This window comes from Platichthys flesus, chromosome 13 (genome assembly GCF_949316205.1).
Source record: "Platichthys flesus chromosome 13, fPlaFle2.1, whole genome shotgun sequence".
In the NCBI taxonomy this organism is placed as follows: Eukaryota; Metazoa; Chordata; class Actinopteri; order Pleuronectiformes; family Pleuronectidae; genus Platichthys; species Platichthys flesus.
In genome coordinates this window covers 20,094,441-20,122,395 of record NC_084957.1, presented here as the reverse complement: position 1 = coordinate 20,122,395, position 27,955 = coordinate 20,094,441, and the positions used below count along the sequence as shown (strand labels likewise).

The 27,955-nt window shown below is 42.4% G+C and overlaps 2 protein-coding genes across 2 annotated transcripts in view; both read left to right on the top strand.

Moving 5' to 3' along the window:
* Positions 1-673: 673 nt before the first annotated feature.
* hacd2 (3-hydroxyacyl-CoA dehydratase 2) lies at positions 674-7,453 on the top strand. The gene is made up of 7 exons (XM_062402538.1): positions 674-887; positions 2,934-3,051; positions 3,791-3,809; positions 4,123-4,211; positions 4,905-5,026; positions 5,879-6,057; positions 6,337-7,453. The coding sequence occupies exons 1-7, from the start codon at positions 766-768 to the stop codon at positions 6,417-6,419; spliced, it is 732 nt and encodes a 243-aa protein (XP_062258522.1). The 5' UTR covers positions 674-765; the 3' UTR covers positions 6,420-7,453.
* Positions 7,454-12,183: 4,730 nt separating this feature from the next.
* Positions 12,184-27,955, top strand: part of adcy5 (adenylate cyclase 5) — a 69,166-nt gene continuing 53,394 nt past the window's right edge. The window contains exon 1 of the mRNA XM_062403218.1: positions 12,184-14,559. Within this exon, the coding sequence (XP_062259202.1) occupies positions 13,630-14,559 (930 nt within the window). The 5' untranslated portion in view covers positions 12,184-13,629. The remainder of the gene's footprint in view (positions 14,560-27,955) is intronic.

The window sequence follows — 27,955 nt, the reverse complement described above, 5'->3', positions numbered from 1 at the left end:
TGGGATAACCATCCAAGAAAAACAGAATCATTTTTGTGAAGTGAATGTAATACGCTTCTGTACAAGAAAGCTTATTTTAAGTTCTAAACATATTTAAAGTGTTTTTTTCTCAATTTCTGCACGTCCTATAGCGACCATTACATTATGCAAATTAGGCGATGACGTAATTTAACGACATCTAGCGACTTTTAGGACAGCACTGGTCTGGAGGGTCTCCTCTCTGCACTGACTGCAGCTGGGACTGCTGCGCAAGGCTACTGGGAGACTGAGCGCTCGTTGAGGACAGTCACTGCAGAACGATACGTACTCTGACGTCAGTCTCCAAAACACCAGAAAGTCTCCAATATCACCAGAAAAATTCGCTAGATTTGTTGCTAGTAGCCAGACAAAGTCGCTAAATTGGCAACACTGCCCTCTGCAGGAAAGAGACAATACTATAATCTTAGCTCAAGATAGTTCACGCTCTACTGTTACTATTTATTTCCGCGGGAAGTACAGCATGTACAGTATAATCATATATTTATATACCAAATGAAAAACATTAAATCTAGTTCTTTTTTATTAAAATTAAGTTTCAAGTGGAAATGGTGGATTTTCATTGTCATATTTCAATGAAAGCGTCACAAAGCGGAGGCGGAACTACGGATAGGGGATCCATCTGTCCCCGTGACGGCACTTCCGGGTGTGTGCCTCCCTCCTGTGAGTCGGTGAACCCGACAGACAGTCGCTGTTGTCCGGGACCAAGCACCGTCGAGGGTCGCAGTCATGTCAGCAGCTGCTGCGGGGACCAAGGCAGCCCACGGTGATGTGGCCCCGAAGAAGAAGAGGGGCCCCGGCGCCCTGGCCACGGCCTACCTGGTCATTTACAACGTTGTTATGACAGCAGGGTATGTAGCGTGTGTCCTCGTGCTAACATGGCTCTAATGTGTGTGTATGTGTGTATGTGTATGTGTGTGGCTTTTGAACAAGATGAGACTAAATGGCAGAATGATTTTCCTTTTCGAACTTTTCAGATTTCTTGCTAACAGCGTTGATTTTTGAGTATGAATGAGGTTGTTTGATGCATATATAGTATTAGCATGAACAGTGCTAGCATGCTGTGTACTGAAGTCACTTTGAATTAGCTCACGAGCGTTTCACGGCTCACACAGATTAACGCTGATGAGCGTCAGACAGCCACCTGCCCTGCACTTTAGTCTGACCCACAAAAAAAACACACACCGTGCCGACACACACCATGCAGACACACACACCATGCAGACACACACACCATGCAGACACACACACCATGCAGACACACACACCATGCAGACACACACACCATGCAGACACACACAGTGCAGACACACAACATGTACACACACACCCTACTACACAAGGACATCTGGTGTGTTGTCTGCTGTCATTGTTTTGTCTAAATGGCATTTCATATTGTATTGTTTTGCAGGATTTGAGTTTTATATATTCACAATGTTAACACAAAATAAATATGTTCACAATGTTAATACAAAACAAATATGTCCCCAATGTTAACACAAAACAAATATGTTCCCAATGTTAACACAAAACAAATATGTTCCCAATGTTGACATAAAACAAATATGTAAATGTTAACAAGAAACGTTTTTAACTCCTAAAAAAGAGACACGTCTGCTACAAGAGGTCACGAAAAGATGCTTTTCAAAATGTAATTTCAACCAGATTAGAATCTGGTTGAAATTAGTAGAAACTGCATTCTACTGCATTCATCTGCAGCAATGGTGGTAATAGATTAGAGCTGAGCGGTGTGTCTAAATGTAAGTGTCACATTATTATTGGTTTAAATTAAAAACGACCTTTTTGCATGAAGGTTATGGTTTTTCGAGAATAGAATGACAAACTGCAAGTTTGAGGTGGATCAATTTCTGATATAATTATAAATTAACATCTTGGTTTTAGATGCGTCTCATCATTAACTAGTGGTCTGAGGGTTTTTTTTGGGCTGCATTTTGAAATCTTCCAAGTTAAGTTTGTATAAGATTCAACTGGATGAACACGGCCATTGTATGACCTCCACTTACCCCAGATAGCATAGCATAGATATGCAAATTTTAAAAGTAATTACATGAATCTTTGACCATGAACTGAAATCTATCTCAGTTTTATCGCACTCATTTGCACCCTGTTGCACAATGGAGTGGTGGTTGTTGTTTGCTCTCTGTTCTAACCAGTTAGGTCACATTGTGTCTCACTCAGTGTGGATGGGCCTCACACTGCTGGCTTTGTACTGAGCACGAGTCAGGGTGTCGTACACGTTTCCACTGCAGTATCTGCTAAGCAGGCCCGCGCAGTTTCTGCTGAACCGGCCCTTTTATTAATATGTTTATTGGGGCAGTTTACATACGAGTCACATTCTTCAGTCTGTGAAAGCAAAGTGTGAAGTGAAACCTTTTCCTTGCTCAGGTCTGCTCAGCTTCTGCCTCCACTAACTCTGTGCTGCAGCTGACCTCTGACCTCTCTGTGGAGGGAGACAGGTTTCACCTTAATGATGTAACGCATGACATGCCATTGTTACCATGTTTTTTTGATGTATGTTGTGATCAGGGAGCGATTCTCCAATCTAGAAAAATACCCACATGGTTCAATATGTACTTTGCACCAAGATTTTATATTTACAAAAAAATCTAACCCTATTTAATAACATGACTTAAGTTATTGTGTAGAATATTAATAATAGAACAGTGTGGTTGATATAACCAACCAATTTAAGGAGACGGAACATATTGTATATCTGAGTTTGTGTATATTTATATCAATGATTTCTTAGATTACAGTCAATACTTCTTCTATTTAAAACAGTGAATGCACGCAAGCCGAATTCCAATTTCTATTTCGCTCATCAGATCATCAGGTAGATGTTTTTATTTTTGACATGTTTGTCCTCTGTTATCCAGGTGGCTGGTGATCGCTGTGGGTCTGGTCAGAGCTTACCTGGCCAGAGGAAGCTACCATGGGCTGTACTACTCTATAGAGAAGCCTCTGAAGTTCTTTCAGACTGGAGCTATGCTGGAGGTGAGCTGAGCACCAACGGCTGAGTGATACAGACACAATGTATTTCATTTAACACAGTATGTATGATGAGACTTTATATAATATAGAGGGCACTCGGTAGAGCGCATACCTCTGCAAAGGCCCAACAGTGCCATCCTGAGGCCACATTTAAATTCACTAGTTTGGGATTTTTATTTGGATCTTCACCAAACATCCTACTCTCCTAAAAAAGAGCTTTATTCCCCATCAAGAGCCATCATCATTTTCATTACATCAAAAAAAGAAGATGTCAAAAAAATAAACTTCATCAGGTTGATAAAATAAGTTTGAGTGTGGATTTGCGGTGGGTTCCACAGGCCTGTTATCTGTTCAGGGTTTGGTATGTGCTCTGTAACATCTCAGCGTGGTATGTCCGGCTGTTACACACTGAGACACACGTGTCTCCTGCAGTGTGGAGGCTGAGCAAATGAGGTGTTTCAGTGATCCTGTCCAGACACACTGTAGCTTAGTAAGAGGAGATTCGTTTTCATTCATGAAATGGTCTGTGAACAGGTTGAACACCACATGTTATAAACGATGTTAACATTTGTCTTGAGACTATAAATAGGAAATCAATGATAATATTGAAAATGAGCATGATTTAACTTCATTAATCAGATTATTTCCAGGGATGCATGAGAGAAAGGAAACAATTAACCACAAGCAGCAGCAGCATGTATGAGCATGGTTACTAATTTTCTCTTATCTCCTCCTTTCACAGATAGTGCACTGTGCCGTAGGTGAGTCTCTCTTCAGCTTCCACCCTTCAAAGCAGTGACTGATATCTTTATATTATAAAGTGGACTGGCCCCATTCTATTGGTGACTCGTCAGATTTAATGTTTCTCAGAGGCACACGAAGTGCAGACAAAACTGAAGCTTTTCTCTTCAGTTTTGTCTGAGGGTGTAACCGGATGAGTTCACAGTCATGTTGTTCATTATCTGGGATTTGTAGCTAAAGCTAGCTGACTTTTCCCAGTCTGAGCATGTACACACACACACATACACATACATTCACAGATATCAAGTGTGTGTCTTTTGCCTCATATCTCAGGAATTGTACCGTCCTCAGTGGTCCTGACTGGATTCCAGGTCATGTCACGGGTCTTCCTCACCTGGGCAGTCACACACAGTGTTAGAGAGGTAAGACCAGTTTCTCTCCAGTCACACTCACATTTTATTACACACTCTTTCTATTCTTTCAAGCCATTTTCAGACCTGCCCTCCTGTTTGGAATATTGGGGATTCAGACATTTTCCCGGTTTTCCTTTGGTGGATGGCAAGAACAACTTGGGGAAATGTCTATTTCAGGAGTTCAGTGCATGTCTGAAAGCTACTTTAGCGACACAATAGTGGAAAATGGCTTCATGTTCAATAGTGACCAGTTGATTTACTGTTTGCCCTGTTGATAGATTTGGATTGGATTAGATTGGAGAGGAGTAAATGTGTAAGTAATGTCAGACGGTCTTGCTGTAGAGTTGCAGGAATGAATCTAGTGAATAACCGATGCTGTTTTAATGTTGTGTTTCTTTTGTTTGTCTATTGTATGACGTACTAACAAGTTTTTCTCTCATTCCTTTTAAATGTGTATGGAAACTGTATATAGACTGTAAGTGTGTGTCAGGGATTGCGTCTTTTATTTCTTTAACATCCTAATGCATCAGTTTTAACCTAATATCTGAGGATGGAGATCAGCAGCCTGCAGTGTGATCTGATTTCAAACAGCATGGTTCTGCGATGAAGAGATCTCGATTATCCAACAGCAGATTAACTACCGCAGCATGATGCATGTGCCCCACTCGCTCCTCCTCCCATCATCCTTTGTGTTTTGTGCAGGTGCAGAGCGAGGACAGCGTGCTGCTGTTCGTCACAGCCTGGACCGTCACGGAGATCATCCGCTACTCCTTCTACACCTTCAGCCTGCTCAACCACCTGCCATACCTCATCAAATGGGCCAGGTAGGAAAACGTCTGTTAACTTGCTGAGGAGCATGGATCATCACACCCACTGAAAATGTTGTGCTCTTTCCACTGTACAAATTTTCATCTCCTTATGTGCATCTTCAAGCAGAGCAACAGTTGTCAAGTTCCTCCCTCCCCACAGTCTTTGTTGCCAGCTAGCAAATTAGGCCGTCGCTATATTGGTATTCAACTTTTGGCTCGAGTTGCACCATGAGAGACGGAAAAACTGCTAATTCACCCGTTTGTAGTAAAAGAGGAGAGGGATCATTTTATCTTCTCCCTTTGATATCTATTCTCTGGGCAGGAGAAAAGCCGCTCAGTGTATCTCGTGTTTAATTGCAAAGCTTTCGGTTCTCGAGGCCTGATCCCTCAACAGTACTGGGGTTAACTATGTAGAGGCAGTTACATCCTATTTATTTACATTCTTGCAAAGCAGCGGATTGGTAAATATTTATATCACAGGGTATTTAGAGTTTAATGTAATGTGTGTGCTATTGTCTCATAATTGCTGCTACACAATTTTAAGGGTTTTTTTTATATTAAAAGTGGGAATGCAGCCGTTTCTTTCTTTCTTTAATGTGTTTCCATTAGAATTTGCACCAGGCCTTTAATCAAATTCACCTTTTTTCTTTAAAGACACGTATTGGTCTGTGTGTACTCAAACCATTGCCCTACTTATTCATTTTTGTGTTGCAAACACCAAGATATAAAATACATATCATGCTTTTCTCAATCATTGTTTTACTATTGATACCTCGGGTATCAGCTATAATGCTCACCCCTCATGTAGCATAACAACCGGTACATTTTTTTTCCCTTCTCTCTCTCTCTCAAACCCCTCTGCTGCAGGTACACCTTTTTCTTTGCGCTGTATCCTATGGGAGTGACCGGGGAGTTGCTGACTATCTATGCAGCTCTGCCGTATGTGCAGAAGACGGGCCTGTACTCCGTCACTCTTCCCAACAAGTACAACTTCTCCTTCGATTACCACACCTTCCTCATCCTCGTCATGATCTCCTACATTCCCCGTAAGTCAACAAGCAAATGTTACTTTTCCACTCTTTAATGATAATAAAAACACGCAGCATCAATCCTCTTCTTCCAGTCTGGATGTACTCAAAATCACAAACATACAGAGTCCTGCTAAAGACAAATTTGACATTTTCTTTTCTTCTTTCTTCACTAGAAGAAAATGGCTCCCCTTTTCCAATGAATAACAATTTGCAATATAAAAACAAGTCTCTTTTGTTATAGTTTGATGTTAAAGTCTTTATTTCTCATACTGATCCCCCTCTGCCTCCCCTCAGTCTTCCCCCAGCTTTACTTCCACATGATACGACAGAGGAAGAAGGTCCTGGGCCACATAGACGACTACAGCAAAGTGGAGTGAGCTGAACAGTATTCACGCAGAAATGAAAAACCAAAACAACCGAGAGAAGAGGAACTAAATCGCATCCAATTTACATAAAATCTGGGCAGTTTTCAAACTGCCAGAGCTGACCTGGCAGACGATCAAATTATCAAGCAAAGTTATTATTATTACTTTTTCTCTTACAGCTGTTGTCTAGGTTGTATAAATGCTCACTAATGAACGAACTGGTGTTATTTTTTTGGTTGTTTTGATCTTTTCATTCATGAACTAGTAGGGCATCGAAGGCCTCCGCCAAGGCTAACGGCCTATCTCGCCATGTTTAACCAACTAACAACAAATGCAAATGAAAACTCAACCCACTTGGTGGAGGTAATAAAATAAGGGGAGTCTTCTTTGTCTAGGGTTATAATACAATTTGTTTGAGGTCAGTGGGTCACTTGAAATGGAAGCTATTAAAAACTAGTGTATACCTCCGCCAAGTCCCCATATGAAACCTCATTTTTATTGAATCTGCTCCAAATCCCACACACTCATGGATATCAGTCTCCTAGTAAAATATCTATCTCGTAATGTGTACGAAAGTGAAAATTAACCCTGGATCCACAGGTCAATTTAGTCATTTTTGCATAATATTGCAAACCAACTAACAAACACAGACGAAAACATGACGTCCTTGGCGGAGGCATCGAACTGCAGCTACTTTATTAAAGCTAAAGATCTTACAGCTACAGAGAAACTGTATTTTGACTTGAGCTGCATTACTCAGTCACGACAAAGCATTGAACTGTATCCTGCACTGATAGAATCAATAATCTCATTTTTCAATGACTATGGAAAGATCGATTTCTCAAATCCCTATTGTCTTTTTTAAAGATGCAGTTTTCCTTCACTGCAATGAAGAGAAAATAATGTGAAGACTAGTTCCACAACTTGGTTGTCTGTAGGTTTTGCATCTACAGTGTCAAGTCCACATGTCTGTTTTTGTTTCTTCATTTCACTACAGTCAGACTTTTGATTACATTCCTAATTTAATCAATAAATGATTATTTTCATTTTTGTGCTTGCATGTTTTTCCATCTATTTTCCTCTTGTTTTGGTGTTTGCACTGATGATTTATCTCATGGTCTGACATCGATAATGTTGATGTGTCAACTCGTTTAAAATTTCAAGTTTCCCATCGTTCCCCCTGGATGTTGTCAGTGAGTTGTCTGTTGGTTCCCCTCATCGTTTGATGTTCACTACCCTGAAGTAGCCAGTAGGTGGCTGAAGAGGAGTCGTGCTTTTCCTTCACACATGCCTAATCTCTTCAGCTGCTTCAGTTTTTTTTGTATCCCTTTTATATATTGAAACTAACGTCTTTTAGCATAGTTTAGCATTTAAATGATAGTTTGTGAACCATCCAAAATTACAGCCTTCACACTTTCTACTTATTTGTCTTTAGTCGTGCACATACCTCTACCAAGGCCCAACAGTCCTTAATTACACACAATCCCAAAATAATTCTGATTAATTTATTTTCATCAAGTGCCAAAAATTATTCCCTGTGAAATAGTTAAAATGTAAAAAACAAACCAAAATACATCCAATCTCGCAGTTAAAGAAAGTGGAAAACAATTCCTGGATCTGCAACAAAATTGAATGACTTCTTATCTGACCTATCTCTCATCCTTCCACAAAGTTTAGTGGAAATCCAAAAGTTGCTTCTGTGTAAACTTGCTTACAAACAGACAGACTGCGGTGAAAAAAACCTCCTTAATTAAGGGGGACAGTTAAAGGGACGTTAAAAACTTTGATTATAAAAGAAAATTATGACATTATGAGACTTGCGCAAAAAAGAACAGATAGCACAACCTACAGTAGCAACAACGTTTTCAGATTAAATGAGCTTTAAACGTGTGACACGAAGGATAAAATACATTATAGCCCAGAAATGTGTCGGATGGTTAAGTTTATGGACTTTTCTGAAACAGTGACGTCACAATACTTAGGTGCATAAAAGTGATTTTCATTATTTTGAGCTGGAGTGCTTTTCCCTTGAGGCACAAACACGCTCGGTTCTGACGTATTTACTGAGCTTGTATTCGTTGGTGGATTTAATAACGTACAACACAAAGAGAGAGCTGTGAATAAGAATAGTTCCATTATTTTATATAAAGTAAGACATTTACTTAGCCAGGGACATTCCACATTTTTTCTGTTGTCCTCCTAAATGGTTGATATTTTCTTTTGCTCAGCTGCAGTTGTTTGTGAAAAAGCGTAACACAAATCAGTCAATCATTGTTTCGTGGACCTCTTTTAGTTGAGACTTTGAGTCTGCAGCACCTTCATCCTTATGAATACTTCTCTACAACCAGGAACTTTAACCCCTTGCGGGCAGCAAAAACCTCTTCTGCTTGAGTTACTCTTTAAATAGTCTGCTCATCAAAAAATACAAAGAACATCTTCTCACAAACCCTTGGCAGAACATTTCCAACCAGAGAGTTTTATGTCATTCTTGAGATTTCCACCTCCATAACAGAACATATTATTTGAGTTTAATCTAATTAACAGCATTAAAAATGAACATTAAAAAAGTTGCCAGACATCTCTTTATACGGCCAGAAAAATGTATCTATGGATCTAATGCACATATGTTACACCAATAGTAGTTTATCCCACAACACAGCTTTGGAGCCACTGCTCTCAATTGTCGAATCTGGTATTTATTACATTTTATATTCTGTAGATCTTGGTTAAAATGAATAGAGTCTACATTGAGATCTCTGTCATATCCAGAGTGACTGATATCATACACTTTTTAATGTGCGTGTGCCTTTCTAGATTTAATCAATATTCTTGAAAGGCAGAAAACTTAGAAATGAATATCTCAAATATATCTCAGTACTTTTGCACAAGAGGTAAGTGAGAAGTATTTTCTGTCACCAGGGTGAACAGACTATTCATTGTTTCCTCAAAATATTTCTTTCAGAAGCTAACACTCATCATCCTCTTATTAGTCCACCTCCAAAACGGTCTCTCACTCCTTTGTTTCTGCAGCAACAGCAAAGTGTTTGTCTTTTTTCTCCTCATCCTCTCAAAATTATGGAGCATGATATTGGATGCTTGTTTGAAATGTGTTGCAGGCAGCAGAAGTGCAGCTCGTTGTAAAACTGCATGAGGTAGAAATGTGGACGCCTGAAATGATGACCTGTGTTTCAACATGGCTTAAAAAAAGAAAACACTAAAGCATGGCATATGTTACTCCAGAGCTGGTTCTATTGAATAAAGTTTTGATACAAAGGTTTTGCATGGGGCCAGTATACTTTTTACAGGAATGAACATCAGTCTATATTTACAATAAACCTATAACATGGTTTTACTGCACCTAATAATTCAGGAAGAACCAGTTGATGATCTCCATGTTTGCTTTAAATGTACCAGTGACTCATGCAGGACGACAGGACGTGCAGTTTAATGGGACTGGAAGGCTTCACCAGATGCAAACCAGCTCAGACAAAGCTTTTAAACTCATTATCCACACTGTCATGCATTCACACTAATGAAAATGGATTTTGGCGGCAGGTCAGGAAGTGCACGTCTCAGGACACGGATCATGTCACTGGCCTTTTATTTCAAGCTCCTGAACATTCAGGTGCGTTCAGGAGCAACAGAAGAGCCAATGATTGTCACATGAAACAACACGTCAGTCTGTCATCGGCCCGATCACATCACTGATAAACAAGTGATGTAAAGAGCATCACATGCGATCACACAGAGTATACATAATATGAAATGTTACACATTGGAGGAGATGTCAACTTTTTGATGAAATGAAACTGAGCTGCTGGTTTGAATTTGTGTGAAAAAACAGTTGAAACTGTACAGACACCACAGGAGCAGTACGGGGGCATAGTGGTGAGTAGATGAGTGAAATAAAATGTTTCGGTGAACTATCCCTTTAATTATTAAATATAAGTTTTTAAAGCTGCCCCAGTTTAAATGTTGAATAAAGAACCCCCCTGAATAACTGAGGGTCATGATTTTACATCAAAATAACATGTGATAGATATTATCTTGGTAAGCCGGCAGCCTACTTGCCCTCCTTTATTATTATTTTGGGAAAGGCGGTGGCAGACACGTGGACTCTTGGCAGAGAAGGTCTCTGGTTCGTCTCTGGTTCGACTCCACGGAGAGACAACAAAAGACGAACCTGGATTGATCTGTCCAAAAATCCAAGAGTCTCCCTACCCTGTCTAGTGCCCCCCGAGCAAGGCACCTTACTCCCCCAACTCCCCCTCCCCGAGCGCCGTACATGGTCGCTCACTGCTCTGTGTGTCCTGCACCAGATGGGCCAAAAGCAGAAGTTTCATTTCCCTATCTGCATGAGTGTGCCTTTGCATGTCTGTGCATGTGTTTGGGACTAATAAATGCATCTTAATCTTAATCATAATCTTTAATATGTTGAACTGAAGATTTAGGGAACAGCTGTTGTGGGAGAGGGACACGCAATTTCAACCGTCAACCTTCTGCTCGGCTCAAGGTCGCACTTGGGGCTGAATTATCAATGTTTGTGCTTTTTGCTTATGTACTTGTTTTATTTAAAATGATGTTCTGGATTTTTCTGAGCTTCTGAGCTGAGCTTCACATCACAGATATGCTTGGTGCTCGTTCATTATAGGCAAATTAAAATGTTGTAGAAAAAAGTAGTTTGCTATTGTAAAAGAATGTATTTCATTCCATGAGGTGTACCTGTTAAACAACATGTGTCCACTTGGAACTTGTAGTTATTGGTGATGGGGAACAGACAATGTCAGCGGAGGAATCAACACTTTTTCACACCCACATTAGTCAGTTTGAGTTAAATAGTCCTTTGCATTATTCAGCAATACATTGTGTTTGTGTGAGACTTTAAAGAGAGCAAGCAAAGAAGTCATGGGAGAAGAAGAGGAAACAAGCAGTTCAACTGGAATCAAGACAAATCTGTATCTGATTTATATCCGAGTTCCCTTTTTATTTGATGAAGACGGTTTTGAATGGACGCTCCTGTTCTATCCGTTAACACTGTTTCACCCTTGATGAATTCCAGAAGCAGCCGAGGGAATTCAGCTGGAGGTGAGCTGGTCCCAGCAAACACACGAGGCTCCCTATCACATGCCTCCCATTTGTATTTGTTAGCACACAATGTGAACCTAAATGGCACAAATGCTCTTTTCATGGATGTAAATGGTAGTAGACTGCCACTGGAAATAATGGCACAAGGGACACATATTTTTTCTAACCCCATCTTATACTAGTTCTTAATTAAGTAATAGTCCGCAGGTACACCCACCCTATTGTACTTTAGCTAGAAAAGATAAAAGAGCTGAACATGATGATAGCTTTCGATTTTTGATTCATCATTTAAAATTTAAAATATGTGTAAATTTCCCAAACCAAACTACATTTGATATACCTTTGAGAAAAGAATCTTTACCAATTTACCAATCCTACCAAATGCAAAGCCTATGTCGAAAAATCATAAAGTACAACACCTAAAGCTAAAGATGACAAATGATATTAAATCTAAAACTAAAGACGACAAAGGATATACAATCTTAAACTAAATTTGACTTATGATACAAAATCTAAATTTGCCTAAATTATAGAACCTAATTTAAAAGCTCCGGTGTGTACTATTAGGGTGAAGGGATATATTGACAGCAGTTCTATATAAAATATTCTTAGTGATGTTTTCACAAGTTGCTTTATTTACCCAAGAATGGGCCCTTTATATTCAAATAGTTTATATTTACATCAGGGGGCTTCTTCTCTTTAGAGGCTGCCATTTTTATTGTAGTAGTGGACAAAGTGAAACACCTTTTGAGATTTGATGACAACTGAAGGTACCACAGGTTCTCTTTCATGTTTGGAAGGGGAGGATACATTCTACACACTGCCAGGACCCCCAGAGTGTGTATGGGTGTGTGTGGGTGTGTGTGTGGAGGTGGTGTGGTCTCATCCAGCTGTGAAGATAGACCCCGCCCATTCATCGAAAGCGCCCGGGGGCCGCGCAGCCTCAGACGATGATTGACGGGCCCGTTGTCCAATGACAAGGCACCGGAGTGTGACTCATCCTCTCCTCTCCTCCAGTTGCAGCGCGGTGGAGAGGCGGGCTGCAGGAAGCACACTTGGTTGAATGACCATCAGAGCAGCAATCAGCGGTAAATATGTGATGATGCCCCGCTCCGAACCAGACACCGAGCGGACAGTCCGAGCCGGGGAGAGTGCGCGCTTTGGCACCGCCGGGTAGACGCTGCATGCCGCGGGTTGTCCGTGCGCGGAGCCCTGGCTGCTGAACCAAAGCCCAAGTCGCTCCCTGGGGGAATTGAACAGTGATGGACAGCTGTTGGGCAGTGATCCGGTGCCGAGGCTGACGGCGAACTGACCGTGTTGCAAACGCACGCTGCACCATGGACCAGGGGGGTGTTGTTAGCGGCTGCCACCGGATGAGAAGGAGCAGCGGCCGGTGAGTTTGTCTCCTCCGCTCCCATCCGCGCAAGTGTGCGGAGGATCGTAATGATGCTCGGCGGCCAAACGTGAGGCTCCCACCGCTGTGCAGGCTGCGATGTTACGGTGCGTTTCGGAGGAACAGACGACTTGGGATTCACCCTGTGAATCCTCCTCCAGCGTGTCTCCTACGCACAAACCGCTCACAAGAGCCCAGGAAACATGTGCGCAGATATATCGGATCCACGGTGTAATTGACGGCGGTGCGCCATGATCTCCAGGGACTATCTGCTTGGGTGTGATGGGTTTTCATCGTGTGCATTGTGCACTGCCGTGCAACCTCTCCATGGATGGTACTTAATTGGGCCCAATGATGTGGAGCCAAATCCACCTGGACCACATGTTTCCTCCCCCATGTGCGCAACTGGCTCCCTTGTGACTTTTGCGCATGATCAATTGTTTTTATCCCCGGAGGCTGTTTTTTTTAATCAGCACTTTCTTAATTGATTTGGATAATTCCATGTCGACTTTTGAGAGATTTTAAGAGTAAACATTTCAAGCTGTGACAGTTTCCAGTTTATCAGAAAGATAGGAAGCGCACAGACTGTGACCAACTATGGGACATTTCTCCATCAGTGCGCGTTTGTTGCGCCTCCTCGTTGGGACTAAATAGTTTCCTGACACTGTTTGTCAGTGGAGCAAAACTTTCCCTGCAGTTTTCATTAGTTTAGACACATCCCAGTGTCGCCTCCGGCCATCCAACATGTCTAGATCAAACAGTGTCAGCCCACCCGGTGTCGGTGCGCCGAGGCTGAGGGGAGGGACCGAGCACAGAGCAGCTTGGGGAGAGTCTGAGTCCGTGGCCAATGGGTGCCCATACTCTGCCAGATCCCCGCGCAAGAAGCTCACCCGGACTAACAGTCGGTGGCGAGAGGAGGATGATCCGGACCACCGGCAGCCCGGGCGAGCCTCCACCACCGTCAGCAGGGTCAGCTTCAGGTCCAGGTCGGCTTGGCAGGACCATGGCGAGGAGAACCGAGGCCGCGCGTCCCCGAAGCGCCCCGACGACGAGGTGAGACCCAAGTCCGTGGAGCTGGGTCTGGAGGAGAGCAGAGCCAAGCAGAGGAGCGACGACGAGGAGGTCATGCCCGATGTTAACTTTTCTTTGGTGGCGTGCTGCACCAGCGTCATGCACATTTTCAAATCCAAGAAATTCCAGTCGGAGAAGTTGGAGCGGCTCTACCAGCGCTACTTTTTCCGCCTCAACCAGAGCAGCCTGACCATGCTCATGGCGGTGCTGGTGCTGGTCTTCACCGTCATGCTGGGCTTCCACTGCTCCAGTGGGGCGACGGGGCCGAGAATCCCCTTCGTGGTGGTGTTTTCCGTTGCCATCTTCCTCACACTCGTGCTCATGGTGGTGTGCAACAGGAACGGCTTCCATCAGGACCACATGTGGATTGTGTGCTATGTGGTCATCCTGTTGGTGCTGGTGATCCAGGTGATCGGGGTGCTGCTCGTGCAGCCCAGGAGCGCGTCGGAGGGCATCTGGTGGACCGTGTTCTTCATCCATGTCATCTACACCCTGCTGCCTGTCAGGATGCGCGCCGCGGTCATCACTGGAGTTATTCTGTCCGCCATCCACGTGGCTGTTTCCTGGATGTTAAACGGCGTGGACAGCTTTCTGTGGAAACAGGTATGTGGAACAAGGTGCTGTTTTTATAATGCTTTTAGGAGAAAGTGCACAGGGAGCTGATACTACGCACACACAGAGGCTTGTGCAGCTATGCGTATTAGGACATAGCGTTGACTTCCATTATTTGTGGACAGCTTAACCAAAACCTTATTCCTAACCCATAACCACGACAAATCATTCCCAACCATAATAAGCCTAAGAATGACATTTTGCCTCATTGGGACCGGACTTTCTTCTCCATTATTGGTCCCCACTAGCTCAGTGTTTGTGCTGGAGGAAAAAGTCCTGAAGATGCAAAACACTTCTAAGGTTAAGGTTTGGGGTCAGATGTTGTTAGGTAAGGGTTATCCACGAATTGTTCATGATTAAGGTTGGGGATAAGGTATTGGTCGGGGCTGTCCAAAACGATTGGAAGTAAATGCAAGGTCCGACTAAGACTGAGGACTTTGGTCCCCATGAGGTGGACTGATCCTGACAAGTAGCGTGTTTTTGCTGGAAAGGATCCTTAAGACACAGCAAGAACAAGAACGAGTACACACACAGTGCAGAACATGGTCATTTCCTTTTAAAGCTTCCTGCTGCCAAGCTTTTCTCCATTCATGAAACTTCGGTTTGGCACGTACAGAGGGTTGAAGAGATGCCATCCAATAGAAGTGAGGTGTTCCCGTCTTTATTGCAAATTTCCCATGTGTGTGATGAATAAAGATGAACTTATCTTATGTCAAAAAGCTGCTCACAGTGGCGGCATGCACTGACTTTCTTAGGGGCAGCAGAGAACGAACATGAAAAAAGGATCACGGTCCCCTCTCATGCACTTTCTTCACTCGGCCGCTTAAGTGAGTTTTCGTGTGTGCAAGAACAGTGCAAGATAAGTGATGGCTTTGAGGAGAGCCTGTGCAAAATCTCATAGCCCCGTCATGTAAAAACTACAGGGTCCTAAAAAGGTGCAGACTTGTTTGAGAGATTTCAGGGAAGCTGTGTTAACGCAGCCACTAGGAGGCTGTGACAGCAGACTTTTCATCCAGCCTCTGAGATTTTGGCCGCACAAGCATGAACACTTCTGCCTTCAGATGTGTTTTCAAGGTGAATCTAAGCTTGGTCAATACTTTATGTCCCATTTGTTTGCTTTAAGGTGGTTGTGTTTACCAAAAAGCATTAGTTGCAGAAGTAAGGTGCACTTTGGCTGATCACAGGGGGCAATTGGGTATAAAAAGAATCCCGAACAGATGTTGGCAAGTCCTGCATGTTTTTCTCATCCAGTGTCGTTTGCTGTCACCATGACTGCATCCTGTGTAGCACCAAATAACTTAATCGGCAAATTGATCCAGTGATTGGTGCACAAACACTTGTCCAAGAGATGAAATGTTGCCACAGAAACCCCCGCTGGCTTCATACTCTTACAGGGTGCAGACAACTACAGGTGTAACACGAGTGCATTCATGCAATTTACACTCAGACGTTTTCCTGTTTCCCCTTTGATTAACGTAACCAACAGTGCATAAACAACCTCTTCCATAAAAAGCAATATTGTCAGAAAACAACAAATCTGATTTCAGCCAAAGTTACACACTGAGTTTCTTTATATCGGACACATCACTCAATCACCACAAGTCTTATGTCAATTCTATCACATTTAATTTTTCTTCACTGTCTCGGTGCACATGTATTTTAGCTCCTACTTTCTGTACGAATAATTATTGTTAGAGGCTGAAATGTCAAAGAAACCCCAGTGGATTCCTGCCGGGTCGACATGTTCCACCACTCTACTCTAGTTTATTGTTGTGTGTAACAGCAGAGTGAGGTTTGAAGGTTTTTTATTGTTGACTGGGTACATTTATTATATCTTCAAGCAACAGCTCAAATATACAAATAATATAAATCCAACCCTCAACCTCTCAACATTGGCCTCTGATCACATTTCTTACCACAGATATGTATCAGGTTTAGTATTTAATAATAAAGCTGCTGGTTAAATACCTCACGTTTAAGCTGTTTACAGAAGAAACAAGCATTGGTGCCCTCAGCATTGGAAAAGACTGATTTCAGGTCGTCATGTTTTACTGCGTCTGGACTTGTAATAATCTCCCAGTTGATGGTTTCGAGGGATCTTTTGTTAATGTGCTGCTGAGCCTACGCGTCGCTCATAAAATCTAAATGCCCCGGGTTGTATTTATTCTTTTACGACATCAATATTACTTTCAAAACATTTCTCGTCATCTGCTGGAATCTTCAATAAAGCTTCTTGCACAAATGGGTTTAATTTTCCACCATTGGTTAAAGCTTCACTTAACGGCAGCACACACGTACAAGTTCAACACCTCAACTCCCTGCGTATGTGTTTTGCTGAAGCTCCAAACTCTTGTCGTATTGTTCTGGCTGTTCTCAGCTCACTTCACAGTTTTTTTATCAGGCCCCTGTGCTGCTCATAAACATTTTTTCCAACCATGTGGCTCCTCTACATTAAGTGCTTTTGTTAATATGCCTCCCTGAATATTAGATTAATTAACTCGAATGGGTTATTTGTACTGAAATTCTCCTGAAAAACCAAGCGATGTCGGTCGATGCTCCACTTAAAGGAAACGTTCAAATTCAGTTTCATCAAATGAAGTTGGTTTATTACCTTAAAAGGTTAATAGCTAACTTTCCTAATCATCAGTCATGTTTCCAACTTAAAAAAGAGCAGTTACAGTTATGTACTGTATAAAAACCCTATAAAAGTTCATTAACAGCCTCGTTGTAATGTCCGGTGTCAATATCTTCTTCAGTCTTCTGAGCAAGTGCATCGGCAGTGAAAACGTGCAAAGGATCTGTTGCACACCGGAAAAGACCTCGGATTGTTTCCCCGACCTCGAGTTGTGTTTCCTTTTTGGAATCCAATATTTACTTATATAAGCAAAAAGCCGTCTGGTAGTTTAGTTTTTTTGTGTGAATGGCATGTGACCCTGCATCTATTTGTGTCTTTTTTTCTAGCGAAAGCCACATTGTCATTTGATGTGTTGGATGTGAGTGTGTGGGAACGAGCTGCTGTATTTGTTGTTCTTTCCTCACCATGCTGTTGTTTTTAGCATATCTGTTCCCTCCTGTTTACATAAGACCCGGCTCTTTGCTGAGTTTGACCGCTGCTGTTTATGTGAGATCCCAGGATAATGCCATTTCTTCTGCGTGTGCTCCCAGCAAAACTGATTTTTATCCCAACGTTTTTTTTTATTGCAACATCATTCAACCTTGTAACCTTCCCCCTGCACCACTTCCTTCCCTTCGCTATTCAAACTCTGGTGGCCGACACCATTTTGACAACAGCTTGAAGTGTGCGTGTCTGTTGATAGTCAAGGCCGTGGTTCATAACAGGTGAAACTGAAATCTGAACTGGGAATAGCCTTGCAGCATGGCTGGGTCAATGAGGACATGGAGACGGATGTTGAAAGGACGTCAGGATGTTGTTTTTTCTGTGGATCTTTTGTTTTACCTCTTCCAGGTACTTCAGTAAACCTGGATTTAGTGATTGAAATGGTCAAAAGGCCAAAAGATGTAGAAGAAGTTTCTGGATTTGAACCTGAAAACCTGCTTCGGCTTTTCTGTTTGAGGTTTGCACGTTTTCCTGCGCTCGCCCAGTGTCAGCTAAGATTGGCTCTAGCACCCGGGGACTGTAAGCTGAAAGTTTCTTCTTCCTGTCCCAATCAAAAAAACTTTTTTCCTCTGGATGCTACTGTCTGATGGCCCAGGATCTATTGAGGTGGAGTTTGCACTGTTGAACTGCAGGGACTTTTATACAGAAAACAAGCAGTGGTTGGTGCGAGTATCCAAGTGAGGAAATGGTGTGGGAACTTGTTGACATTAAGAGAGCTGGATTGATGGCTATTAAAAATGTAGGCAAACCTGCTGCATTGTCTTTTGATCCAATAGCTTATTCTGCATTGTCAACACAGCTTTATGTAATCATGAGACTTCTTTCACACCTTCAATTTTTTCAATTTACAGATATAGTCTTTGGCTCCAACTGTCAATTGGAAGCTACTGTGGAATCTGTCACGTTTTGGTGCGACAATAGGCGATAAACAACTTTTTTCCCCTCACATATACAGTATAAAAAGAATCTTATACACTTGCTAACAGCATTGAAATCCTCCTTCCTACCTCGGTCAAGAACATTATTACTTTGCATTTGGCAAAATTGATCTGTCTGCTGCATCCTCCACAAATTCATGGAGCCGGGAATTTAAGCGGGTCAGTCCTTGCTGGCGGGGTTCCAGGGGTAACAGGGTTTTCTGCCCGTCTAATTGAATTGCCTGTTACTTATTATGTGTGTAAATACAAAACAGATGTCCACATCACCTCCCCTTCCTTTACCTGTCTTCTTGCAGCCGTCCTCCTCCCTGCTTCGAGACGTGTTTTTGATTTCCCCCTTGAGACTCGACTCCTCTGCAAAGACTTTTAACCTCCTCCCTCCCCTCCAGGACAAAAGTGCATGTGCTTGAGAGCAATGAGACAGAAGTGCCCCCCAGGAAAACGTATCTAAATAAGAATCCAAACATCAGATTTCACAGAACAAAGTTCACTGCTGTATCGCCGTCCCTCGTGGCAGTTTCCAGATAGTTTCAGCTGCTTTCTGATTTGTTTGATTGTCTCTGAGAGACCCAGAGGCTGAGGATGCTGCTGTTTCGGAGACACGGTTTGATCCAAACATGGACGCAGGGCAGGCCTGAGCACTGTTCAGAAACCGCTGCTGACGCATTTCCCTGCGAGTCCAAAAAAACTGCTCAGTACTGCAGAGAGTCATGACTTCTGTGGAAGGCTCCTATCACTGCCCCCTCTGTGCTCTGTTCACACTGTGTGTTCTCCTCAGACACCACTTGTGTGTAGATTGTAACAGTGTTAGCTCATTATAACTGTTCCTGGAATCGACAAGATCCATTTCTATTAAAATCTTGTGGTTTGCATCAAAATAAATGAACACAGATCATGTCCTGTAAAACATTATTTACATTTTAAATTGAACTAGCAACTCGTGTGCGGTTGTGGCAGAGTTAGACAAATCAAAGGAAAATTCTTCAATTTTATTCATGTTAGTATAAAACACAAAATTTAATTGAGACAGTTTAACCATGAATGAAATGAGAAAATAAAGATAAATGCACATCTTTTTGACATTGTTAATTTCTGTGGAGTGGAATTTTTCATGTCACCGTATATCATCAAACATAAATACTGATTCGTCTGCGAAACGGCTTGTAACGGCTGATTTATTGTGATCTTACCGTTCACATCCAGTTAACCTACAACTGAAGACAGATGTGGTAAATAGCTTCTGAAATGCTCTCAAGAGGAATTTGACCTTTAGATCCCTTGTGTGTCCATCAACTCGTTGCATATTTAATAAAGTTCAAACATCCTCTCTGTTCGATGTCCGCTGCATGTTCCTGTTATTACAAGCGGATCATTTGACAGTGAATGTAAAACTTCCACTCTCACGTCGTCGTGCCTGCACTGTGGCGAGCGGGGCTACACTTGGCTGTTGGGCTTCGTTGCTTCTTTCCGGCTCATCTGACATTCATTAGCTCTAATTAGATTGTGTGCTCTGAAGGAATTCAGACTCGTTGTGATTATTATTTGCAGGGGGACTGAAAAAATGATAATGATCCACATCTTATTCGTCCTGCAAAAGCTTGGTTTTTTATTAAAGTGGTATCGGCTCCTGCTTCCTGGCGAACACATCAGTTTTGTGGTGATTAGTGTAATTGCTGGTGTTATGGATGTATAATGATATTAATCTGAATTACTCTGAGCAAAGGCAGATCTCAATTACCATTTTGTAATCTCTTCATTATTCATGCAGCTCTTGCGCCTTGTTAGCTTTTTGTTTTTAATATTTCCCTGACAATAGGGTGTAGCTGCTGTATCTAGAACAGGGGTGTCCAAACTTTTTGTCCCGAGGGCCACATACAGAAAAAATCCTTCTGTAGGGGGACGTGGCGGCAAGTCAAGGCTGAGAAGTGCAATACAGTAGACCATAGTCCATTATATTACATTACACTTCATTTAGCTGACGCCTTTATCCAAACGACGTACAATAAAGGCCGGCGCATGGTTCTGCAACTGCGGCTGCATCTTTTCACACAGTTGTGTCGATGGACTCGTTTTAATTTATGGTTCTTCAAGGGTTGTCCGTGTTGCAAAGCAATTCACCGCCAGAACACTAGGTGGAGTTTTTTGTGGAAGACGACCTTAGAGACGCTTTCTTTGTGTGTGGCAGTCGTTGTTGACTGTTTATTACTTTATTACTTATACTGGAGGACAAATTTGTCCCTGATCTTTCTCCACAGCTTCGTACCGGCGACCTGCAAACCGACGTTAGCCAGGATGTCCTTCCAGGAATGCAGGCCATCTGCCTGTCCTTGTATTCCGTCAATGACGGGTTATACAAGTGGTCATACTTTCGGACCTCTTCTGTCAAACGCTCTTCTATTTGGTCCATATTTGCTCTTCTAAATCTTCCCTGGTTTTTGGACACCCCTGATCTAGAAGCTGTGATAGCCTGTTTTTAAATGTATTGCATCTACTGAAGTAAGATAATGTGTAATTTTCTCTTCAGCCTGCACTGGGAGCAGCTCAGGCAACCAGAACTATCATCTATATACCATCGAAAGTGATGTTGGCTCTCAATGTTTTTTTTGCTTGTGTGCCATATGCAGGACATTGCATATTGTAGTGTACATAACCTTTCAGCACCTGACATGAAGTCCTGTTCCTGTTGTTATTCAGTTGGGCGGGGTTGGAGAAGGTTGTTGACTCCACAGTTCAAGTCCTGTGAGAGATGACTATATGTTGCACAGCGAGGGCTCGACTTCAAACGTGGATAGATGAGACATCATGTCTAGTTGTATTTTGTGTGAATAACATATTTGCTTTGTGCCGCATGATTCATGAGGAGGGACTCTCTGAAATATATTTAGATAATAGATTATTAACTTGATAACCAAAAACATGTGATGGTCAGTTTCTGTTTGAAAAGCGACACACACACACACACACACACACATATATCCCGTGGGGGGGGGGGTTCATTCAGCATAACACTGGAGCACGAGGTAGGGGGGACCCTCCGACTGCCACTGCCTTAAACCTCATCTGTTCCAATGGAGGAGCCGGTGTAATGACCCAGATTTTGATCAAACTCCTTATCACACGTCTGAAGGCACAACCCTTCACTCAGCTCGGAGGTGAACATCGTGGTTTGACAGTGAGGATGGGGTGTGGCAGTAGTAGGAATAATACAGGAAAACATGTTGTTTCGTCCATTTTGTAGAGGTGGAAAAGTTGGAGGAACTGGGTTCTGCAGCGCTGTCTGAAATGAACTGGTTTGCCCCCTTTACTTTGATTTGAAATGATACAGCCACATCATACAGACATATCTAAGCTCATCAGTCTTTGATCTGTTCATCTCGTGCATCTTTGTCCAGAAACAGCATCTAGATCATTGTTTCTCACTGGGAAGCTCGGATGATATGAAAATCTCTTCCACTTAACTTCCCATTTCTCCCCTGGGTATTGTTTTGGTTTGCCGTCAGAAGTGGGAATGTTATTTTCATGTCTCAGCCTGGTTAACGCTGCGCCAATTTGGACGTTTAACATCTCTGTTTGATGATAATGTCGCACTGTGGTTAAACTACTCAATACAGAATTAGGCAGTAAACCGTTTACGCAGATGATAAACAATTTACCATTAGGTAACTTGATTTAAAAAGAGAGCGAGCACTCTAAAACCAAAACATTAAACGGACGTAGAAAGTTGTGTAAATAAACAATGAGTAAAGTATTTATGTGAGAACTGGAGCTCATGAAACAGTGATGTTTTATTTAAATCTACAGTTTTAACATATGAAAGTGACACATATGGCAACATGGACACTCCTCTTCTCTTTTTAAGCCCTTTAATTGATACACATTGGACCAAAACTCTATCAATCGTGCATATAACTGAGTGAAACTGTACTTAGAGAATACTGACGAATATTAAGATCTGTTTTACAAATTTAAAACAGGTGTTTCTCACATTATCATGTTAAGATGCTTTCAGACATGTTCCAGAAATTTCTTGAAAACTGGGTCTGGAACATTTTCCTGACATCTCAAAGCCTTGTAAATGCTAATATCTGACTCTCCCCTCTGTGCTCAGTTCTTTCGATATATATTAGGGCTGCTCGATTATGGAAAAAATCATAATCACGATTATTTTGGACAATATCGAAATCACGATTATTCAAACGATTATTAATATCTGCCCTTATTCTGAAGTCTATGCTTTATTCTTTAAATGACTGTAACCGGAAGTACCAGTCACTTCCGGTTCTGGTAAATTTCCCCATATGCCCCCCCACCATATCTATGCCCCCCCACTACAAGCACACAGACAGAGAGAAAGAGAGGGGTGGGGGGGATGAGGACCATCATCATTTAACCCGGAACCCCGACTTTGAACGGGTAACGTACAACAACAAGCGGAGAATCGCTGGCTGACCGGCGTGGAGAAATGTGGGTCCGGTGTGAACACCCAGGCGGCTGCGCGCTGGAGAATGGACATGGCGCAGCCGCTACATTTCGTGGTGCTGCTCCTCGTCGGATCCTTCGAATCCAAAGTGTTCCCATACAAGAGAACTGTTCTGCCCTTTTTGTCGATCGAACGGGGCTGCCCTCCCTCTGCCGTATTCCACTCACGCTGTTTTTTAAATACCGCCGGTCACCACACACACACAACTCGCCTCCTTCACTTTACAGCTGCTTGAGAGTGAGTGCCAGTCAGTTGGATGCTCTGGGGGAAGGACTGAATTCTTTCGAAAAAAATGGCAAATAATCGTTTCAACTTGATTATAGTAGTTTGGAGATCGTTTGACCCCATAATCGAAATCACGATAAAATTTCGATTAATCGAGCAGCCCTAATATATATTAACATTTCCCATCCATTACCTTTACAAAACATCCAGGTCATAACATGAAATCAACAGTGGAAGGATGCCCATCATGTCACTTTGGTTTGTTTTTTAAATCCCGCAACCTCTTCAGTACAGTAAATGTCAGCTAACCTAATTTCTGGCCACATTTCTTTGTTAAAGAGCCACTGACCGTCTGTATATTGTACGGTTCATTGTCTGTTTTAATGGCCCTTCTCAAATTATTTGTTTTTCTCTACACATTCCTAACAGCCCCGGCAGGTTTGTTTTTCCACTCCGTAATGGCAGAGGGCTCGAGCTCAAGGCAGAAGGCCCGTTTCTCATGTCCGTCAGTGCCCAGCTCAAGTATATTTTTAAGTCTCAAGTGTTGTCTGCACGGTTGTGTGGTTCTGAGCTCTGTCGCTCCGCTGCTCATTTCTAGTTCCACGAGCCTCATGCATTCGCTGCCTTAAAATTAGCCTCTCTTATGTCTGGTCATGTGCGGCGGTCTTATAATTTCCCCTTCAGGATTCTCGACATGGGCTCGTTGACGCTGAAGCTGGTTCATTGTGCGAGGTTAACAAAGCTCCACCAGTACTTTGATGTGCTCTGTCCTCTGCAGAGGGAAACCCATTATCTTTTAAAGAGGTGTCAGGCTGGAGAATGATTCACTTCCAAAGAAAAATTAACACTTTTCTAGTTCTTATGAAGTGTAGCTTTTCTGTTATGGGACTTAAAGATAACACACACCTCAGGAAATAAAGTGAATCTTTTCCAAAAAAACACATCCAAGCTTCTATCAGTCATTTATTAACTCTGGATATTCTCCTGATATTCTCCTGAAACGAGAATGTTGGATGCAAATACAAATATCGCAGGATTAAATGAAGGTGTCACACGTGTAAAAGACACTGACGAATATTCCAACTTGAGCAATGTCATGACCTGCGGGTAAAGGCAATCCAGCATGGAATCACCTGCTGTTTTCACTTCTCTAGGAGTTCTAGGGAGTTTATACCAGGTGGCCAGGGGGATGAAGTCTCACTCGGACATTTGCGTTCATACATTCACCTCCTCTGGAGAAAATAAGGAGGAACTCCAGAGTTCATTGTCTGAAAGCAGCTTAGGAAAGAAAACAAGAGTTTTGGGGATGAAGGGGGATGGTGGTGACGATTTGTTGTTGACCTCCGCAGCAGGTTTTATACCCTACATCCTTCCTCCTGCGTGCTTTGCCAGCACTCCTCTGAACGCTCCGGAGGTCTGTGTTGTTGTGAACGTGTCTGACTGCAGAATCCGTCGCTGCGTTCTTTATATGTGAAAGACTAAATTTGGAGAATGTCCGGAGCCCTCTGGTGTGGACTTTTTCCGGTGTTTACGTCTCAAAATCCTCACACCTCCATAGTACTGTGGTGCCACTTTTCAAACGGGTCCGATCCTAAAGTCAGTGAGTTCTTTCATGTCCCATCCTTCCTCCAAGTTTCAATAAAATTGAAATCCTGCCATCAGCCAAATAGCAGTGAGCACAAAAAGTCTTTGACGGAGAAGTATTCACCTGGAAACACACCACGAGGAGTGAGAGGAAAAATGCTTTTTTTGTATTTCGGTTGAAATAATCCAGTTTTGTCCTCGCTCAGCTGACTGTGTATCATGCCGCTCATCTGCAAGCATGAGGTTGACCTGGGGCTGCCTCACAAAGCAGAATAATGAGGTTATCCAACTTACACTGGGCTTAACTCTGGCTTTTTCCATGGAAACTCACACAGCACACCAAACCCCTTTTTTCTTTGGCAGAACCTCTTCTTCATTAATCATCTGTCAATAAACAAAAAACATGATCCAAAATGCTACATACACATAAAAACGAAATCTCAATCTTGCTCCCTTAATAATGGTGTAAATGTACATGTGCATATTAATTATTAATAATACTGCTGTTTTTCAGCGCAGCCTCTTGCACTGGTATTACATCACTGCAGCCCTGTGGATTATTAGACAGCTTTGTTAATAATACAATCTTTTTACAGACTGACTGACATGAGCATTGTTGATAAATGCACGATGCACTTAAATCTGACGTTGTGCCTATATCAGGACATCTTTATCTCTTTAACACGTGAACGAGAAGATGGTATTGATTTCTTTATGGCTGTCGTGAGACGGGAACTAATGGTCATTTCTCCGTGATTGGGGCTCTGCAGCCGCTGCCTTGCCCGCTGCTGACGGCTCTGAGTTAGATGCGAGATAAACAATCAGCCATTTTTTTACTCATGTTTCTCTCATGATCCTTTTTTTATTAATTTTTTTCCTCATGAATCAGTCATTGATTGAAACCGAGAGCCGTGTCCTCCTGAATTTGCTGGAATCTGCGGCTCATGCATGACATGCAGCACAGAAGCAGCGTACAGATTATCTTCTCTGGATGATGATGAATATGATGATGATGCCCTTGGAAGGGCAGAGTGAAGGTGAATTTTACACAAATGAGAGTCTGGAATACAACGAAGCAAACAGACTGATCAACTATGGATAGAGGTTGTTATCTATTTGTCTAATAGTAAAGTAATTGTAATATTTATTTGTAGTTCTGGAAAACTTACAGACCCTCTCCACTGTATCTGTTGGTTATAGTTTCTCAGGTAGTTTGCTTCACAACGCACCGGGGTCACAACCACACATCCGCGAGCAAGAAGGTGAATAAAACATTTGCTTCCGGTTCCTGTTTTCTTTATCCAAATCGAGGATCTAAGTACAGAGGATGTATTAAGCGTGGTTGCCCAGTTTATTATACGGCTCAGCAATGAAGCATTTGGTCATTCAACTTTTCATTTTACTGGCAGATTCTTAAGTTGATTACGGAGCAAGTCGTCTTAAAATAATTAAAATTGTGCATTCAGATGACCACAGTTCTCAATTTCTGATATAAAATCATCCAAGTGGGTCAGCTGATCGCTGTGTCCTTGAAAAGTTGAAGTGATGATTTAGGATTTGAAGCAACTCCTAAATTCGGACACAGGAGAGCCAGGCCGGTCAAATATACGATTGGCGTTCCCTGTGCTTTTCATCCTACAACACATAACTGTCATATGAAGGCGCCGTGTTTTTAAATTCCAATGTAATTCTGTGTGTGCAGCCAGATTACATCGTCCTGTATGATGATACAGCAAATCTGACAAGATAAATTCTTTTTCACAGTTGGTACAGAGAGAAAACGAGAGGGATTGTGTTGAACTTGACTTAAAGTGTTCTTTGGCTTTTATAATAGAAATGTCTCCCTGAAACGTTTGAATATATACTTTCTTACATTTGACTAATTCTTCCTATTGTGTGTTCTTGTCTTGCTGCTGTGCAACCGAATAGCTAAATATTTTATTGCTTTAAGAAGAATCCTAGTGTGCAAGTGAGTACTACTGTTTATATTTGCACATCGGGACAAATACTAAATGCACAAACTGGCCGGCCTTCAGGAAGTTCAGAGTGACCTTATAGAGCAAGAATCCAGTACAAAGTGAAAATATTGACCTGTAACATTTAGCACGGACAAAAAGCGCTGGTTGAAAATGGCAACAACTAAGTAATGTGTTTTTAATGTAATCCAGCTTGAAAATGAGAACGTTATGTGTTGTCGTTTCAGCGCAATGTTGTGTTTTGTGATAAGTGGAGTTCATCTTTCCCTCGGCCGCACAGGGGATGCTTTCCTCTCCCATCTCGCAGAGATAGCTCGTAATCAATGAATCAGACGCAGTGGAAGACCTCAGTCAGCAGATCTGTGTTTGGGTCAGAGATGAGACTGGAACAGGAATCAGATCCCAGACTCAACCTCATGAATACAACTCGTGTGCGTGCGTGCATGTGTGCGTGCGTGCGTGCGAGCGTGCGTGCGTGCGTGCGTGCGTGCGTGTGTGTGTGTGTGTGGGGCCTTATTTGTAAAACCATTGGTATCCAGGGAAACGGTCCCTGTTTCCTGTCTGGCTGTTCACCTTCCACCTGGCCATATGCTGCCCGCTGTAACCAGAGCCTGTGATTTGATGCAGCAGATCTCAGCCATCTCTGCATCTTTATTGCTCCTGTTTTTGCTGATGGAGCTTCTCTTTGCAGTATGCCTGCATGGAGAGGAGAGTTCTTGGCCAAGACGGACATTTGTGGTTAGTTTGGTGTTTTATTATGGAATATAATGTCATAAAGAACCGTTGTAAATACCGTAAATCCAATATTCACGCTTCCCATCAACACAAGTGATTTAGGTCGTATTGGTAATAATCTCTGTCCATATTAACACACCTCAAAATGCATGTCACATGACTTGGGAGTACGGCGTGCTGGGATAAACAGGAAGAGGATTTTCTATTCAGTTCATTCTTAGCTACAGAACTTGTGAGGATCAAGTAGCAACAATGGTGAAAAGTATTAAGACATTTTCTTTTCGTGAACTGACAATGAGGTGGAGCTATGAGTGAAAGTGACTGACGAGAA

Bases quoted from the DNA above. Each gene is read 5' to 3' on its own strand.
- hacd2 (XM_062402538.1), top strand. From the start codon at position 766: ATGTCAGCAGCTGCTGCGGGGACCAAGGCAGCCCACGGTGATGTGGCC. The intron at 888-2,933 runs GTATGTAGCGTG...TCTGTTATCCAG, and splicing joins AACGTTGTTATGACAGCAGG to GTGGCTGGTGATCGCTGTGG. The intron at 4,212-4,904 runs GTAAGACCAGTT...TGTTTTGTGCAG, and splicing joins TCACACACAGTGTTAGAGAG to GTGCAGAGCGAGGACAGCGT.